This window comes from Bos indicus, chromosome 17 (genome assembly GCF_029378745.1).
Source record: "Bos indicus isolate NIAB-ARS_2022 breed Sahiwal x Tharparkar chromosome 17, NIAB-ARS_B.indTharparkar_mat_pri_1.0, whole genome shotgun sequence".
Lineage (NCBI taxonomy): Eukaryota > Metazoa > Chordata > Mammalia > Artiodactyla > Bovidae > Bos > Bos indicus.
Window position 1 is genome coordinate 52,043,195 of NC_091776.1, and position 17,193 is coordinate 52,060,387.

Sequence of the window (17,193 nt, forward strand, 5' to 3'; positions counted from 1 at the left end):
TGAAACTTTCCAGGCAAGAATACTGGAGTGGTTTGCCACTTCCTACTCCAGGAGATCTTCCCAACCCAGGGATCAAACCCTGTTTCCTGTGTCTCCTGCATCAGCAAGTAGATTCTTTACCAATGGGTCACCTGGGAAGTCTAAAAACACAGGAGAGTGGCTCTATTTCACTGAAGTACATTTGAAAGGAATGGTTTCAGTGGGCCCAGACTCCTGCAACCTCCCATACATAGAAAAGTGCAAAACCCCTTAACTTGGGATATCTGGTTTTAATTAACAATAATCTTTTGATGTTCAAACTACTTGCCCTCTGTTGCAAAACTTCTATATAACGTGACTCCTCTCCTCACCTCCTCAGAGCAATTCTCTCAGGATCATTTGAGATGGTATCTCCTGGGCTTGAAGTTCTAAAAATACCCACCAAATAAAACATAACTCTCAACTTTGAGGTTGTGAATATTTTTTAAGGCAACAGACTTTAATGCCTTTCTAATCCTTTCTTTGGAATAGTGGAAACTTATCATTTCAACAGAAATATATAAAAAATTCAAAAACTCACTCTCTGTGGTAGGAATAACATTTGGACCAAAACTCCTATGACTTTCATAAGCTGTGATGACCTAAAGTTCCTAATTACACTTATTGACACAGGTGATCCTCTGATGCGTTTTGCTCACTCTGGTGCATCGGTGAGAACACCCACTCTGAATTGCTTTGAACGTTTGGATAGGTACACATGTGAATTCAATTTGTGGAGCACTTAATAAAATGTTCTATAAAAATAAAACATTTCATTTATTAAGATTTTACAGAGAGGCACACAGGAGGACAACAAATCTCTGACGTAGAAGCTGATGATTTGTAAGAAGTCAGACGGTAGTTGAATTCTAAGCTTTGTGTATTCTGATCCAGGGGTTACTGAGGAATACAGCTAAAATGATGAAGGATACCAGTAGTAAGCTCTTGGCAACACACTGAGAGTAAGGCTCTCCTGCAAGACAATGAATCAAACAAAGCAAATTTTTTTTGTCATTATCATTATTTTTTAAAACTTTTTATTTTGTACTGGGGTACAGCCTATTAATAATGTTGTGATAGTTTCAGGTGAACAGCAAAGGGACTCAGCCATACACATATACATGTATATACACATATATAGATGTAGCCATTCTCCCCTAAACTCCCCTCCCATCCAGGCTGCCACATGACATTGAGCAGAGTTCTCTGTGCTGTACAGTATAGGACCTTGTCGGTTATCCATTTTAAATACAGCAGTGTGAGCAACATTTTTTTTTGGTCCTGGGGGCATTCTTGGCTGAGCCATACAGCCTGTGGGATCTTAGTTCCCTGATCAGGGATCCAGAGATCAAACCTATGCCCTCTACAGTGAATGCAGAGAGTCTTAACCACTGGACCACCAGGGAATATCCAGGAATGTTGTTATTTCTTAACTTTTTGGGTAACTAGGTAGAAATAAGCCAAAACATAAATAGTGATCATTTCTAAATGGCAACATCTGTACATGTTTTCTTTTTAAAATTTTGCTATATGTTTTAACTTTCCTGTGACATTTATACTTTTTTCAAAAGTTTTTTAATTGACGTAACCTAATGATAACCATTTCAGAAAAGGGCTTTACCTACCTCGATAATATTGGGTCAGTGGATATAGAAGTTGTGGCCAACAAACCTCATTTCTGTTACAGTCGTACTCTGTAAAATTGATCTGGAATCTACAAAACATTTTAGAAGGTTACAATAGCTATAACAAAACATGCTTTTGATGAGCTGCATCAAAACCTGATTAAAGGGCTTCCCTGGTGGCTCCAGTGGTAAAGGATCCATCTGTCAATGCAGGAGACACGGGTTCAATTCCTGACCAGGTAAAATCCCATGTGCCTTGGAGCAACTAAGCCCGCATGCCACAACCACTGAGCCTGTGCTCTAGAGCCCCAGAGCTGCAGCTACTGAGCCCACATGCCTAGAGCCTGTGCTCTGTAACAAGAGAAGTCACTGCAATGAGAAGCCCGCAAACCAAAACTGAAGAGTAGACCCTGCTCTCTGCAACTAGAAAAAGTCCTCGGGAGCAGCAGTGAAGACCCAGCACGACCAAAAATAAACAAATAAAATTATTTTTAAAGACTCATTTAAAACTTGATTAAAGAAGTAAAGCTTTTGTTTGTCTTTTACTTACTTAGCAGCACTACGTGGCATGTGGGATCTTACTCCCCCCACCAGGGATCAAACTCATGCCCCCTGCAGTAGAAGCACGGAGTCTCAACCACTGGATCACCAGGGAGGTCCCTAAACGTCTTAGTTTTAAACATGTTTTTCTGCTTCCTGATCATGTCACTGAGATCAGCAAACAGATTACCTTGTAAGGGGATGGGGTAACTGTGCAGGTATCTTAATAAACTGGACCGATGCGCCAATGGGGAAGAGGTCAGCCTTGTCCTCACAAGTCAGTCCACACTGGAACTGCCAGGTCACGGACGAGAACCTGGGAGGGAAAGGTCACACAAGCGACAAAGCCACCGCTCACTTCTGGTCTGCTGAGAACACCGGGTAACCGACACAACATGAGCGGGGCTTCTCCTATACACGGTTCACGTTTTCCTGGTGCTGCCATTCCCCCTTTGAAGTACGTAAATTTTCAACTGCACACACAAGCTGAGACAGCTGTGTAATGAACCCTTGTGGACCTACCACAGGCTGCAACCACTACCAGCATTTTGCCAGTTCTGCTTCTTCTCTTCTCCCCCGTCATCTCATTTCATGCTGGTGCCTTTAAAGTTCATTTGTTTTATCACTTGTTTGTCTCAAACAATAGTGTAATAGTAATAACGGCGGCAGCAGCTAACGATTTTTGATGGCTTTCTATGTTACTGCTGCCTTTTTGCCTATCCCTACAGCCCTTTGCTTTTCTTCTAGTAACTGCACCCCAGTTTTCCCCACAGGGAACTAACCCTCTCCCACTCTCAGTCGAGCAGACGAGAGGGGACTCACCTGAACCTAGGAATGCGCCCATCACCTACACCCGGTCAATCAGATCTGTCTACTCTCCTGGCCATAGTGATTGGCTCAGAATGGAGCACATGACTGAAACTGAACCAATGAAAGTCTTCCTAGACCATTTTTGAGAAAGATGGAGAAACAAGGCACCCTCTTTCCACCGGACTTGCTAATCTGATATAAGCCTGAAGTTGCTGGTGGTCTTCTTTGCCACCTCTTGAGGAAACTTCCCTGCGAATGCACACTTAGCCTCGATGCCATCATACCTAGTCTCGACACCAAGTATCTCCTGCTGAGTCATCCCTTCCACGGCACCAGCATCCGAGAAGAGGATGCGGATGTTCAGCTGCGCGGGAACATCCAGGCAGATGCCACTCACGTTGCTGTCAGGTGGGTCTGCGCCTGCACCAAGGGCATCCACACCTGGATAGGTGTTAAGTTGTGCATTTTGGAAAGAAGAATTTAGTTTCTGTTCTCCTACAGTACTGTAATGTAACCCCCCAAATTGGAAATATTATTAGGCAGGAATCAGAGGATTGAGTCTTTAATCTCTAACAGGCTCTAGTTATATGCCTCCCATGGCTTCCCTGGTGGCTCAAACGGTAACACGTCTGCCTGCAGTGCGGGAGACCTGGGTTCGATCCCTAGGTTGAAAAGATACCCTGGAGAAGGAAATGGCAACCGACTCCAACACCCTTGCCTGGAAAATCCCATGGATGGAGGACCCTGGTAGGCTACAGTCCATGGGGTCACAAAGAGTCGGACACGACTGAGCAACTTCACTTTGACTTTTCGTGTTCAAAATGTCTCCTTGTGCTGGTGCTAAGACAAGAAGTCCAGCCTGAATAAAAATGTGATCCTCAAAAAAAAACAAACAAAAAAAACAAAATGTCTCCTTGGGCTTCCCCGGTGGCTCAGTGGTAAAGAATCTGCCTGCCAATGCAGAAGACGCACGTTCAATCCCGGATCCAGGAAGATCCCACATACTACGGAGCAACTGAGCCCATGAGCCACAACTACTGAGCCTGTGCTCTAGAGCCCATGAGCCGCATCTACTAAGCCCACGTGCCGCAGCCCGAGCACGCTGGAGCCTGCGCTCCACAACAAGAGAAGCCACCGCAATGAGAACACCCAGCACAGTCAAATGAATAATTAAAAAAAGAAATAGAGACTTAAAGAAAAGTGTCCCCTTGTATGTTAACTCAGTCACTGGAACTTTAAATCTTTGACTCACCTAATAAAACCATAAATCATGATTCAGTTCCCAAGCTCCTCATTGACATCCACCCAGAGTTTGAACAGAAATATTGACTAGTAGTAAAAGGCCTTGAGACTTATTCTGCGCAGTCACTGTTCTAGTAAAAGCTTGTGTAAGACATTTAGAATCCATACTAACAACTTTAGTTACTACAGATTAAATAGTTCAAAAGCAATTTCCTGGTGTGCTGCCATAGCAGTAATACAAATGGAAGAGGATAAAACTGGAAAAGAGATGAACTGTCATTCATCTCGAAAACTGGCCTCTGCGGGGGTGGGAGGAGAAGAAACAGCAAGGTCAGTCACAGGATGTGGATGGCAAGCCTTAGGGTCACTCTGGGGGGATTTCTTTGTTTCTTCAGGGATCAGGAAGGCTGTCACCAACAGTTTCGTTCTCCTTGATACATGGGCTCAGCACTGTTCCTCTTCTGCTCATTAACGAGGACCAGGGCTGACCTGCAGCTTAGATATGAAATACAAGCTAACAGCTTCCACCATGAAGGCAGCACAATGCCTTCACCTCTGACTTCCCAACTCTGCCTTTCTGTCTTGAAATTTCCTGTGGTTTTTACTTCTCCAGTGCTTTATTGACCCCTTCCCTGCATCCCACAGGCACCTCCATGGCCCACCTCACTGGCCAACAGGTTAACAAGGAGTTGACAAGCCCTGACCCCTGGGTTCTACTTCCAGATGAGGACCTAACTCTGGGCTTAGGGTCTTGAGCAGAAGTGGGACAGGCAAACCACGTTGCTGGCCAGACCCCACTGCCTGCATCAGAGAGTGGTCAGCAGTACCTCAGCCAGGCATACATATTATGTGATCCCTGGCCACCCCCAGGGAAGGGGACAGAGGGGGTTGTAATGATTCAGACCCTAATCACGACAGGTGGGGAAAGTTCAGGGGCATGTGTCTGGTTGGTCCTTTGTATGAATCCCAACCTGATGAGCTGAAGTGACCTCGGAAGGTGTAGAAAGGGTAAAGACAGGACTCGGTGTTTGGGGGCAGGGGGAGGGTTTGCACTCCCAGCAGCATCCATAGGGATGGGAGGGGACTTAAGAAAGCAGATGCTGCAGTGTCAGATAGCTCGTTCAGGCCCCAAGAGGCAATCCCAGGAAGGACAGGAAGAAAAGAAGCTCTCTCTGTATTCAAAGTGCCTTTATACACTCAAGCATGCATGTTCAGTCGCTTCAGTCATGTCGGACTCTTTGCGACCCCATGGACTGAGGAGGCTGGCGGGCTACAGTCCATGGGGTCGCAAAGAGTCGAACAGGACTGAAGCAACTGAGCATGCACACATGGACTGTACCCCGCCGGGCTCCTCTGTCCATGGGATTCTCCAGGCAAGAGTACTGGAGCGGGTTGCTGTGCCCTCCTGCAGGGGATCTTCTCCACCAAGGGATCGAACCACAGTCTCTTATGTCTCCTGCATTAGCAGGTGGATTCTTTACCACTAGTGCCACCTGGGAAGCCCTTTATGCATTCCAGACTCCCTGAGAAATCAGAGCAATGCTACCAGACTTGCTGGCTGGGAGAAGAGAAAGAGCTAGGAACCCTGGGTTTAGTTCCAGCTCTGCCACAACAAAGTGTGACCTCAGACCACCCCTGTGAGCCACAGCTCAGTGACCAGATGGACACTCTGTAACTGGAGTGGAAATCAGGCTCATTGGAGCTAAGTCTGTTCCATGTACTCCCTGCGGTGTATCTCTTCTTCACATGCCAAACCCCTGCATATCTCTTCACACACCAAACCCCTGTGACCTCAACACTCGGAGCAAATGCCTCTGACCAAAGATGCTGGAACATCAAATCTTTTTATCTGGCCTTGGTGACCCCACTATTATTAGCTCTGTTACACCTTAATTTCTTTCTTTCTTTTTTAATAGCTTTATTGATATGCCATATAGTTCACCTACTTAAATTTAAATGTATAATTCAATTCAATTATATTCACAGAGTTATGCAACCAGCAGCAGATTCAACTTTACAGCATTTTCATCACCCTCCGAAAAGAACTCCTATACTCACTAGCAATCACCCTTCATTTCCTTCCAACAGCCTGAGCCTTGGGCAACCACTAACCTGCTTTCAGTGTTTATAAGTTTGCCTTTCCTGGACACAGCATTATAAATGCAATCCTAGAGTATGTGCTCCTTTGTGTCTAGCTTCTCTCACTTAGCACAATGTTTTCTATCACCTTTTAAGTTAACAAAATTGCTTTTGTAAATTATGAAACCAGTTCTCAACTGTCCATATTGCTGGCAATCAAAAATAGGAATGCAGACTGACACGCACTCAAAAATCCTTAAATTTCATTAAGACTTCCTTTTCCAAAGACCGTTAGCTTGTAAAACAACTGGGCAATTTGAACTTCCTGTAGATTTCCTCTTTAAAAAAAAAAAAGCCATTGTGAATAAGAGATAAAAGACATGAAAAGCCTTCTACCTGGAGAGCTAACCTCTAAACAAATGTCTGTTGGATCACAGCAAAGAAAGACGGCTGCTGAGTCAGCCTTTAATGCCACATCTGACGCTACATAGTCAGAGCAACCGAGGTACATCTTTCACACACGTGCAGCTTTGACTTACGTATTATTTCAAGCCAGCCATCACTGAGATCGTTGTAATCGGAGTTGCCTCTCATTGCAACATGAGTCACTTGTACTAATGAATCAAGCAGTTCAACAGCATTCTCCCTGCAAGAGAGGAAGACATTTCTCAGCTCCTGGCCAGCAGGTCTTGTCCTGAAGTCCTTTCTGAGGGTGTCCAGGTTGTGCTTGCTGGATGCCTAAACAAAAAAAAACTGCCAGGGGATCTAGGCTGGGAGTTTCACCCCTCAAGGATGGTCTTCCCGAGATGAACTTACACAGCAAGGGGAGGATGTATGGAAGCAGTCTCTCACTTCAGACTTAGAACATTAGTAACTTACAATAGAATCATGTGCAGGCTCCTTTGAGTGTCAAAGAACTTGGCAGGTGGGTAGATTACATGTCAAGTCACCAGGATAAGTTCATGGGCCAGAGTGACCCCATAGTAAAAGGAACCTAAATAATTAGCTAGAAGTTTGAGCTATGAAATGAGGTGAAAAGGACTTCTCTGGTGGTCCAGTGGATAAGAATCTACCCGCTAATGCAGGGGACAGGGTTCAACCCCTGCTCTGGGAAGATACTATACGCTGAGGAGCAACTAAGCCCGTGCGCCACAACCACTGAGCCCACATCCTGCACTGAAGCCTGTGTGCCTAGTGCCCATGCTCTGCAATGAAGAATCCCCCCTGCTCGCCACAGCTAGAGAAAGCCCAAACACAGCAACAAAGACCCAGTGCGGCCAGAAACAAATTTTTTAAAATTTGGTTTAAGATTAAGAACTAGAACTTAGCATCTCTCTTGTTCCAGTGACCTCACTGGAGGTACAAATCTTATGAACCACAAGGGAGAGACTTTGACTGTTGACTCAGGCCTCGCACCCTTCCATCAGGAGCCACTGTGGGTAACCTGTTCCCACATTTTTTCTTCCCTTCTCAATGTTACCTCCACCTTTTTTCTGCTCTCCAGATGAGATGGGTATAAGAACGAAAGTGAAAGTGTTAGTTGCTCAGTCGTGTTGCTCAAATTTTGCGACCCCATAGACTATAATCCGCCAGGCTCCTCTGTCCATGGAGTTCTCCAGGCAAGAATACTGGAGTGGGTTGCCAGTGTATTTATTTCCTTCTCCAATACATGCAATCAAAACCACAAGAAGATACCACTTCACATATACTCAGTTCAGTTCAGTTGCTCAGTCGTGTCCGACTCTTTGCAACCCCATGAATTGCAGCATGCCAGGCCTCCCTGTCCATCACCAACTCCCAGAGTTCACCCAAACTCATGTGCATAGAGTCAGTAATGCCATCCAGCCATCTCATCCTCTGTCGTCCCCCTCTCCTCCTGCCCCCAATCCCTCCCAGCATCAGGGTCTTTTCCAATGAGTCAACTCTTCGCATCAGGTGGCCAAAGTATTGGAGTTTCAGCCTCAGCATCAATCCTTCCAATGAACACCCAGGGCTGGTCTCCTTTAGGATGGACTGGTTGGATCTCCTTGCAGTCCAGGGGACTTTCAAGAGTCTTCTCCAACACCACAGTTCAAAAGCATCAATTCTTCAGCGCTCAGCTTTCTTCACAGTCCAACTCTCACATCCATACATGACCACTGGAAAAACCATAGCCTTGACTAGACAGACCTTTGTTGGCAAAGTAATATCTCTGCTTTTTAATATGCTATCTAGGTTGGTCATAACTTTCCTTCCAAGGAGTAAGCATCTTCCCAAAAAAATAAAGTCTGACACTGTTTCCACTGTTTCCCCATCTATTTCCCATGAAGTGATGGACCAGATACCATGATCTGAGTTTTCTGAATGTTGAACTTTAAGCCAAATTTTTCACTCTCCTCTTTCACTTTCATCAAGAGGCTTTTTAGTTCCTCTTCACTTTCTGCCATAAGGGTGGTGTCATTTGCATATCTGCAGATATTGATATTTCACATCTACTAGGTTGGCTATTATTCAGAAAACTGGAAAATAACAAGTGTTGGCAAGGGGGAATTCCCTGGCAGTCCAGTGGTTAAGTCTATAAGCTTCCACTGCAGGAGTGAGGGTTCAATCCTTGGTCAGGGAACTAAGAGCCCTTCTGCTGAATGGCATGGCCAAAAAAACAAACAAGTGTTGGCAAGGATGTGGAGAAACTGGACCCCTTTTATGCTGTTGGTGGGAATGCAAAATGGTACAGCCTCTGTGGAAAACAACATGGCAGCTCCTTAAGAACCGAACACGATGATCCAGCCATTCCATTCCTGCGCACACACCCAGAAGAGCTGAGAACAGGCGCTCAGACAAAAAGTGACCCAAGGCTGTTCAAAACACAATTCACAACGCACTATTCCACAAATGTGGAAATGCCTCAAATATCCATCAACTAAGGAATGAATAAATAAATGTCACATATATACATATATATCTCTCTCCATAAAATGGAATATGATTCATTTGTGAAAAAGAATGAAGCACTGACACAGGCTACAAACATGGATATCTCAAAAACAGAATGCTAAGTGAGAAAAGTTAGATATAAAAATTCACAAAGTATAGGAGACCATTTATATGAAATATTCAGAATAGGTAAATCCATAGAGACAGAGAGTGAATTGGCTGTTGCCAGAGCTGAGAGGAGGGAGGAATAGAGAGTGACTTCTCAAAGGTACAGGTTTCAGGGATGTTCTTGGTGATTCAGCAGCTAAGGCTCTGAGCTCTCAGCACAGGGGCCTCAGTTCGATCCTTGGTCAGGGAACTACATCCCATATGCTGCAACTAAGACCTGCCGCAGCCAAATAAATATATTTTTTTTTAATTAAAAAATAAAAAGTATAGGTTTCATGTTGCAGAGACCAAAATGTGCTGGTACTAAACAGAGGTGGTAGTTGTACAACATTATGAATGCACTAAATGCCAGTCAACTGTTAAAATGATTATGTTGTGTGAATTTTGCATCAATAAAAAAAAAAAAGAATGCATATGAATATCCATACATTTTCCAAATCCCACCCAGATAATTAAATGGGAAATTCTTTATACATCATGTAACAAAGCTTAAAAATTCTTTAAATGTTAATCACCGATGACATTTAGCTCCAACCCTTTCTCTGATTTTCTAGGAATGTGGGGTTTCCAATGATGTGAACAAACTTCCCAGAGAAATTTGCATAAATACCGATGAAACTTCCGAGAATGTCTATTTGCACTTATGCTGATGTTTGAATCAACTCTAAATTGTACTGGAAGTTTGTACTGTTTTTTAATTTATTTATTATTATTTGGCTGCGCTGGGTCTTTGTTGCTGCATGCGGGCTTTCTCTTGTTGCAGAGCACAGGCTCACTAGCTGTGGCCTGAGGGTTTAGCTGCTTCGAAGCATATGGGATCTTCCTGGACCAGGGATCAAACCCGTTTCCCCTGTATTGACAGATGGATTACTAACCACTCGAGCACCAGGGAAGTCCATGACGTTTGTACTATTTACTATCACTTTCACATAAGTTTCATTCAGACTGAAGTTTTTCATGCTGTCTTTAATACTCATGGTGCGGGGGGCGGGGAGGGGGGTGAATTAAATTTAAGCAAACCACTCAAAACGTAGATAAATCCATCAGTGAGACACTCACCTAAGCTTAGTACAGTTTTCATTAATTCCAACTTCTAAAAGGCACCCAGATAGTACGTTTTCTCCAAATAAAATGGGTTTGCGAGTTGCTGTCGAACACAAGCTCCTTCCGGCTATAAAATAAAAAGATTATTCTCTTGCTATTTTTGCAAAACAAAAGTAAGTAGAAGATTTACCTCAAAGTTTTTCTTAAAAAAAAAAAAAACAGAGAACAACAAGCAGAAATAGTTTCCAGTTCTCTAGAAATGAGGTTATTGTTACTCTAATCCTCTGAAAGCTGAACAAAGGTTTCTTTCTGTATCAAAATACCTGGACAGGGATCAGGGGTTTATTCTGAACCTGAAATTTAATGCCTTCTGGCACATGTGGGTAATTACCACTGATGCAAAGATTTTCCATAGTTTGGAATGAAACTATTTTCCTGTCTCTGATTAGCACCATCTTGGGTTAATCAATGACAACAATGACGATGGAGTCTCCAGCCACTTTCATATTTAAATCTCTTATTGAAAATCAGCACTTCAAGCGAAAACAGTTAACATTTTTTATAGAAAGAAAGAAAAAAGAAAAGGAAGCTGCAGAAGCATGGAAAACAACCACCCCTAGGCTAAATAAACACACCAGGCTTTAAAGTAATTGGTTACTCGATCAGATTCAAAATATGGCAATATTTCCAATTATAGTTCACCAGCTGCTGCTGCTGCTAAGTTGCTTCAGTCGTGTCCGACTCTGTGCGACCCCATAGACGGCAGCCCACCAGGCTCCGCCGTCCCTGGGATTCTCCAGGCAAGAACACTGGAGTGGGTTGCCATTTCCTTCTCCAATGCATGAAAGTGAAAAGTGAAAGTGAAGTCGCTCAGTCCTGTCCGACTCTTAGCGACCCCATGGACTGCAGCCCACCAGGCTTCTCTGTCCATGGGATTTTCCAGGCAAGAGTACTGGAGTGGGGTGCCATTGCCTTCTCCACTAGTTCACCAGACAGCTAGTCATATCATCAAATCAGATTACCAGGATACCAAAGGTGTAAAGTTGTGACATTATTTGTCCCGTTGGTGCTTAGAGCTCGAACAGGCTTGCCAAGTTGGTAACCTAGACAAACACAACACAGGAGAATGAGCATCTTTCCCTCGTAGTTTATTTCAATGCAACAGGCGCTAGCTCGTCAAATAACAGAAAGAAGGAATCCACAATGAAAGGAAACATGCGCTCAAAGTTCTTTTTCAGAATACCCTCAAGAGAAGGACATCAACATAACTCCTTTCATTTGTTTCGTTTTTTATTGAGGTATGAAGCGAAGTCGTTCAGTTGTGTCCTACTCTTTGCAACCCCATGGACTGCAGCCTACCGGGCTCCTCCGTTCATGGGATTTTCCAGGCAAGAATACTGGAGTGGGTTGCCATTGCCTTCTCGAACCTGGGTCTCCCGCATTGTAGGCAGGTGCTTTACAGCTGAGCCACAAGGGAAGCCCTTTTATTGAGGTATAGTTGATTACAGTGCTGTGTTAGTTTCAGGTGTACAGCAAAGTGACTCACTTATAGACATGTTCTTTTTCAGATTCCAAAACACAGATGTTAGTGTGGTTTTTTGAAGACGCTTTTAAAGTGAAATCTGAGAAATGAAAACTAGGAAGGAATCAGTCTTAGAACTCTCACCTTGGAGAACAATAAGCTGCTGGGCAGGCCAGTTCATGAACACTCACTGAGAGATTAGTACGGCTTATCACAGGGGCTCATAAAGGAAACTTAAAACCAGAGTAACTTTCCCATGTAGCCTTTTTCCAGTAAACTAATTCAACCCCAAGGTCTGATTTAGCTCCTATTCCCATCCATTTCCTAGTAATCCAGCTTACGATTTCCACCTTTTTAATGTGAAAAAGTTCACAAGCACAGAAAAGTTAAAAGTAACACCATGAACCTCACTCAATACAGCCACCACCTAAAGTCAACCACTGTTAATATTTAGCTGTATTCTTCTTAAGTGTTAGTCATTCAGTCATGTCTGACTCTTTTCGATCCCATGGACTGTAGCCTGCCAGGCTCCTATGTCAGGAAATTCTCCAGGCAAGAATACTGGAGTGGGTTGCCATCTCCTTCTCCAGGGCTCCCGTAGGGAAAATTAGAATGGACGCCTCCAGTCCAAGGGAACCCCTGGGCCTGTTCATTACCAGAGTGTTCCTCTCCTTTGTAAAGTGCCTCTGACTGCTAGATCATGAGCCATTCAGGGCCCACTGCTCTTCTGATCTTAACATATCTAATGTGCACCCCAAAGATCTTTCCTTAGGGATAGATAAAATATTTCCCATTTTTAGAAGCTTTATAACACCAAAACACAAATTTCAATAAAACAGCACAAACAATATATTTATATTAATATGAAATATAATAGATACTTGTCTTATCTATTATAAAAGTATATATATTTGGGGTGAGAGGGGCAGGACTATTTGAAAATAAGTTGTAGGCATCATACAACTCACATCATGAAAGCTCCATCAGACATCTCTCAAAACTAAGGATATTTCCCTACATCATCATGATGTCAATATTTCTAAGAAAATTAATAATAACCCCTTATAATCATATCATATCATATCCAGTTCATATGCATATTGCCTATGTCCCTTCCAAAAATGCATATTACAGTAGCATTGTTCTCAGTTGGTAAAGAATCTGCCTGCAATGCAGGAGACCCTGGTTTGATTCCTGGGTTGGGAAAATCCGCTAGAGAAGGGATAGGCTACCCACTCTAGTATTCTTGGTCTTCCCTTGTGACTCAGCTGGTAAGGTATCTGTCTGCAATGTGGAAGACCTGGGCTCAATCCCTCAGTTGGGAAGATCCCCTGGAGAAGGGAAAGTCTACCCAATCCAGTATTCTGGCCTGGAGAATTCCATGGACTATATAGTCCATAAGGTCGCAAAGAGTCAGACACGACTGAGTGACTTTCACTTTCACTTTGTTTATATAAACTGGGATACCATCGAGGTTCCTGCATGGTGTTTGCATTTCCAGCATTACGCCCCCCCTTCCCAATAAGCGGCCTCCCCTCAGGCCATGGGTCTAATCCTGCCAGAGTACACTTCATGCTCATGTCTGCCTCCTTGGCTTCCCCCAGGTTATTCCTATCCCCAGCACCCTTTCCAATTATCTGCTTCTCAAGACACAGTCTCCTCCACGCAGCCCACAGTGGAAACACAGGGCAGGGTTCTGACTTGCTCGGTGCTTTTCCTCCAGCCTAGGAGCAAAACCTGGCATGCAGACTTTCCTGGTGGTCCAGTGGTTAAGAATCCACCTTCCAACGCAGGGGCCTTGGGTTTGAACCCTGGTCGGGATCCCACACGCCTCAGGGAAACTAGATCCCACATATCAACCCAATACACCCAGATAAATAAATACATACTTTTTAAAAAACAAAACAAAACCTAGCACGTGCTGGACATTCAACACTGTTCCTTAGTGATGCAGTCTAGGCAAATGGTCAATATTCTGCTCCTCTGAATCCTGGAGCAACTGACCCTAGTAACCGACCTCGTTTGTTAATTATCTTGGGTCGTTCACTGTTGTTTCCTGTGACTTAGCACCGTCAGCTCCAAAGAAGAGAGTCCCTGAGGACAGGGCCCATGTCAGATAGTCCTCAAAAAACCCCATCCAGCCTCAGAAAGTACTAGAGAGACACTGTCTCTCTATATACAAGCTGCGTCTCTGCCTGATTGGTTCTGGCTCTTGATGTATTCTTTGTTGACAAGAGCATCAACATTTCTCATATATTCTGACAGGTTTTCTCAGAAATCTTGTCAAATTAAGTCAGTGACATAAAAATTCTTAAATTTCAGGAGCCTGGTCTCTTTTTTTTCGTGACATAAAAATTCTTAAATTTCAGGAGCCTGGTCTCTTTTTTTTCCCCCTCAGTTACCTTGGAGTTTATATAAACTAAGAGAAAAAGGTCATAATGTTTTCATGCAGTACATATGTCATTCTTTAAATAACAATTGTCACTTATAACAGAAATAATTAAGGAATGCTGCACTTGTGATCCATACAAAACATCAACATTTTGGGTTGTACATAATTTAAAGAAATGTCCCAAACACTTCTCGAAATACTGTAGTAGCCAATAAATACACAGAGGAATGCCTTAGGCGGCCATAGGCATGCAGTTTAGAAAATAAAGAAAAAAAAAATCACACTAGAACTACTTCATTTCTTCAAAATCACTGAGTAGGAAAAGCAACATTGAACTTCCATACTGATTTTACATAACTTCTGTACTGTACCTTGACTTAACCAGAGTCTGCTCTTAGAAGCCAACAATAAACCCTAACATTAAAAGCCTATTTAAAAGAAAAATATATATATATATACAGAATTGTGTATAATTAAATCAGTATACATAAATATTGAAGATCATGCAAAGCAAAAAGTTACTAAAAGTTTAAAAAAGTTGTTCCTTCGTGATTAATTACTGCGTGCTGAAGAATAATAATGGAATTCTCTAAAAGTTAAAATAAAAGTTGTTCCTTCGTGATTAATTACTGCGTGCTGAAGATAGTAATGGAGTTCCCTGGTGATCAAGTTTAGCACTCCACACTGTCACTGCTGAAGCCCAGGTTCAATCCCTCATCAGGGAGTGAGGATCTCAGAGGCCGCGGAGCACAGCCTCCCACCTCCCCCACCAAAAAAAAAAAGAGGGAGGGAGGGAGGAATTAGGAGTTTGAGATTAGGAGATACAAATGATTGTATACATAAAACAGATAAACAGTGGGGACCTACTGTGTATCACAGGGATCTGTATTCAGTGTCTCGTGATAGACCATAGAGGGAAGGAATACGAGGGGGAGTATATCCACGTGTGCATAACTGGGTCACTGTGCTATATATCTGAAACTAACACAACACTGTAAATCAACTATACATCAATCAAATACATTATTTCATTTAAAAAAAGACCAGTAGCTAAAGAGAAAGACTGTTTTAGCTTTACAACTCAGACTATATATAACACTTTATGAAAAAAAAGTAAGCTGTTAGCAGGAAAAGAATACAGTGTCACAAGAGAAAAAAAGAAAGGTCAGAGTCACAAACTAAAATTGGAAACAATTATTTACAATCATCATTATAGCACAGGAGTGTTGAACTAAAATGTGTTTGTAAGATCAGTGATTGATATGCACTCTCACCTGGGTTTCCAGACCATTCCTGTTCATTACCACTGTTATAGCTTAAAAATTTCACTGTAAATCTCTGTGTCATGATTCCTAGAAATAAAATAAAAACATAATGTCACCAATTTACTAAGAAATTATCCACCATAGTGTTGTTTTCTTTGCCTTATAATTGCATTTCAACATGCAAAAAAAAAAAAAAAAAAAAACTCCACTGTTTTCTGATTAAATCATAAACACAAATAAGAAAAACAGGTCTGAATTAGTTTATCTGGTATAATTATGAGAATCGTGAAGAAAGAAAAAAACGCTTTAAATTAAAAGTATTCTCGCTGCCCTTCACAAAGTTACCTTTCTGCTGGGCATTAATTTCTGCCCTGATAATTCTGACGTTTATTTCACTGATTGTATTATTATTCCACCTGAAAATATAATGTTCTTCCACGTTCACGTTCCTGGGGGCTGGTCCAGTACTTAAAAGTGTTTCTGGAAATAAGAGAGTACTTTCATAAATTAAAGACCTAAAAATAAAAATATTAAAGACCTTCCTTTAAGGGTTCAAGCCTATTATTCGCAGTTCCCTCTGCCTGGGTGGCCATCCCCCACCCCCATCCCTGCCCTGCAGACCCAATTCCTTTACACAGCAGGGTCATCACCTCCTCAAGAAGCCATCCTCAGATCTCCACCCAAGTCAGCATTAGCTACCTCCTCTTTCCACACCATCCCAATAAACTGAGTGAGCTCCATCCCTTCCCTTTTTTAAAAATATTTACTTTTTATTTATTCATTTATTTGGCTGCTTTGGGTCTTAGGTGTGGCATGGGAACTCTTAGTGGCACCATGTGGGACATAGCCCCCTGACCAAGGATCAAATCTGGGCCCCCTGCATTGGGAGCATGGAGTCTTAACCACTGGACCACCAGGAAAGTCCCTGTCCCTTTCCTCTATTTCAGCCTCCCTGGTACCCAGCTCACAGCCTAGTGCAGAGCACGGGCTTGGAAGAGTATCTGTGAAATGCAAGAGTACAGAAAGATTACATCTGGTAAAGATTACGTCTGTTAAAGCAAAGATTACAGAATGTCAGCTCTTTAAGAGCAGGGGCCTGGTGTCTACTTCACTACTATATTGTACTAATAGCTGATGGAAGGAAAGAGTAAGTTCCAAGAATTATAACAAATTGAAAAGAAACACACGTAGTATCCTTCATGGAAAAACAAAAGTCCTGGTAATATTGGCCAAATTCTATGTACTTCAGTTGGCTGCATTACAATCACAGAGTTTAATGACTGGAAAAAGAAAAGCAAGCAAGAAGTGAAAATGCTGGGTCCTAAAGAACCTTTAACTCTCTGAAAAACACTTAAGAAAAAGCCCACATACCCAGAGAACAAGGAGGGACCCTGGAACCCACATAATCCAGGACTGAGAAGGATTGGGTTCAAGGTCACAGATGTTACTCCACAGTAAGTCAAGATAGAACAAGGAAAAAGCAAAATACTAGTGGGATATTTCTCTAACAACTACAAATCTCCTAAAATCTAACAACTACAAATCTCCTAAAATTCTTAATGAAAATATGTTCTA

At 42.7% G+C, this 17,193-nt stretch overlaps 1 protein-coding gene across 6 annotated transcripts in view; it reads right to left on the reverse strand.

Annotated features, from left to right (window-relative positions):
- Positions 1–771: 771 nt before the first annotated feature.
- The window catches only part of TCTN2 (tectonic family member 2), a 29,267-nt gene continuing 12,845 nt past the window's right edge, over positions 772–17,193 (reverse strand). For 4 of the 6 annotated variants that reach the window (XM_070769395.1, XM_070769396.1, XM_070769397.1 and 1 more), the window contains 9 exons: positions 15,964–16,098; positions 15,628–15,705; positions 11,462–11,542; positions 10,455–10,566; positions 6,854–6,960; positions 3,278–3,434; positions 2,374–2,499; positions 1,644–1,732; positions 772–991 (listed from right to left, as the gene is read on the reverse strand). In XM_070769395.1, coding sequence (XP_070625496.1) covers positions 888–991; positions 1,644–1,732; positions 2,374–2,499; positions 3,278–3,434; positions 6,854–6,960; positions 10,455–10,566; positions 11,462–11,542; positions 15,628–15,705; positions 15,964–16,098 — 989 coding nt within the window. In that variant the 3' untranslated portion in view covers positions 772–887. The remainder of the gene's footprint in view (positions 992–1,643; positions 1,733–2,373; positions 2,500–3,277; positions 3,435–6,853; positions 6,961–10,454; positions 10,567–11,461; positions 11,543–15,627; positions 15,706–15,963; positions 16,099–17,193) is intronic. The other 2 variants (XM_070769399.1, XM_070769400.1) reach the window with 2 other exon arrangements.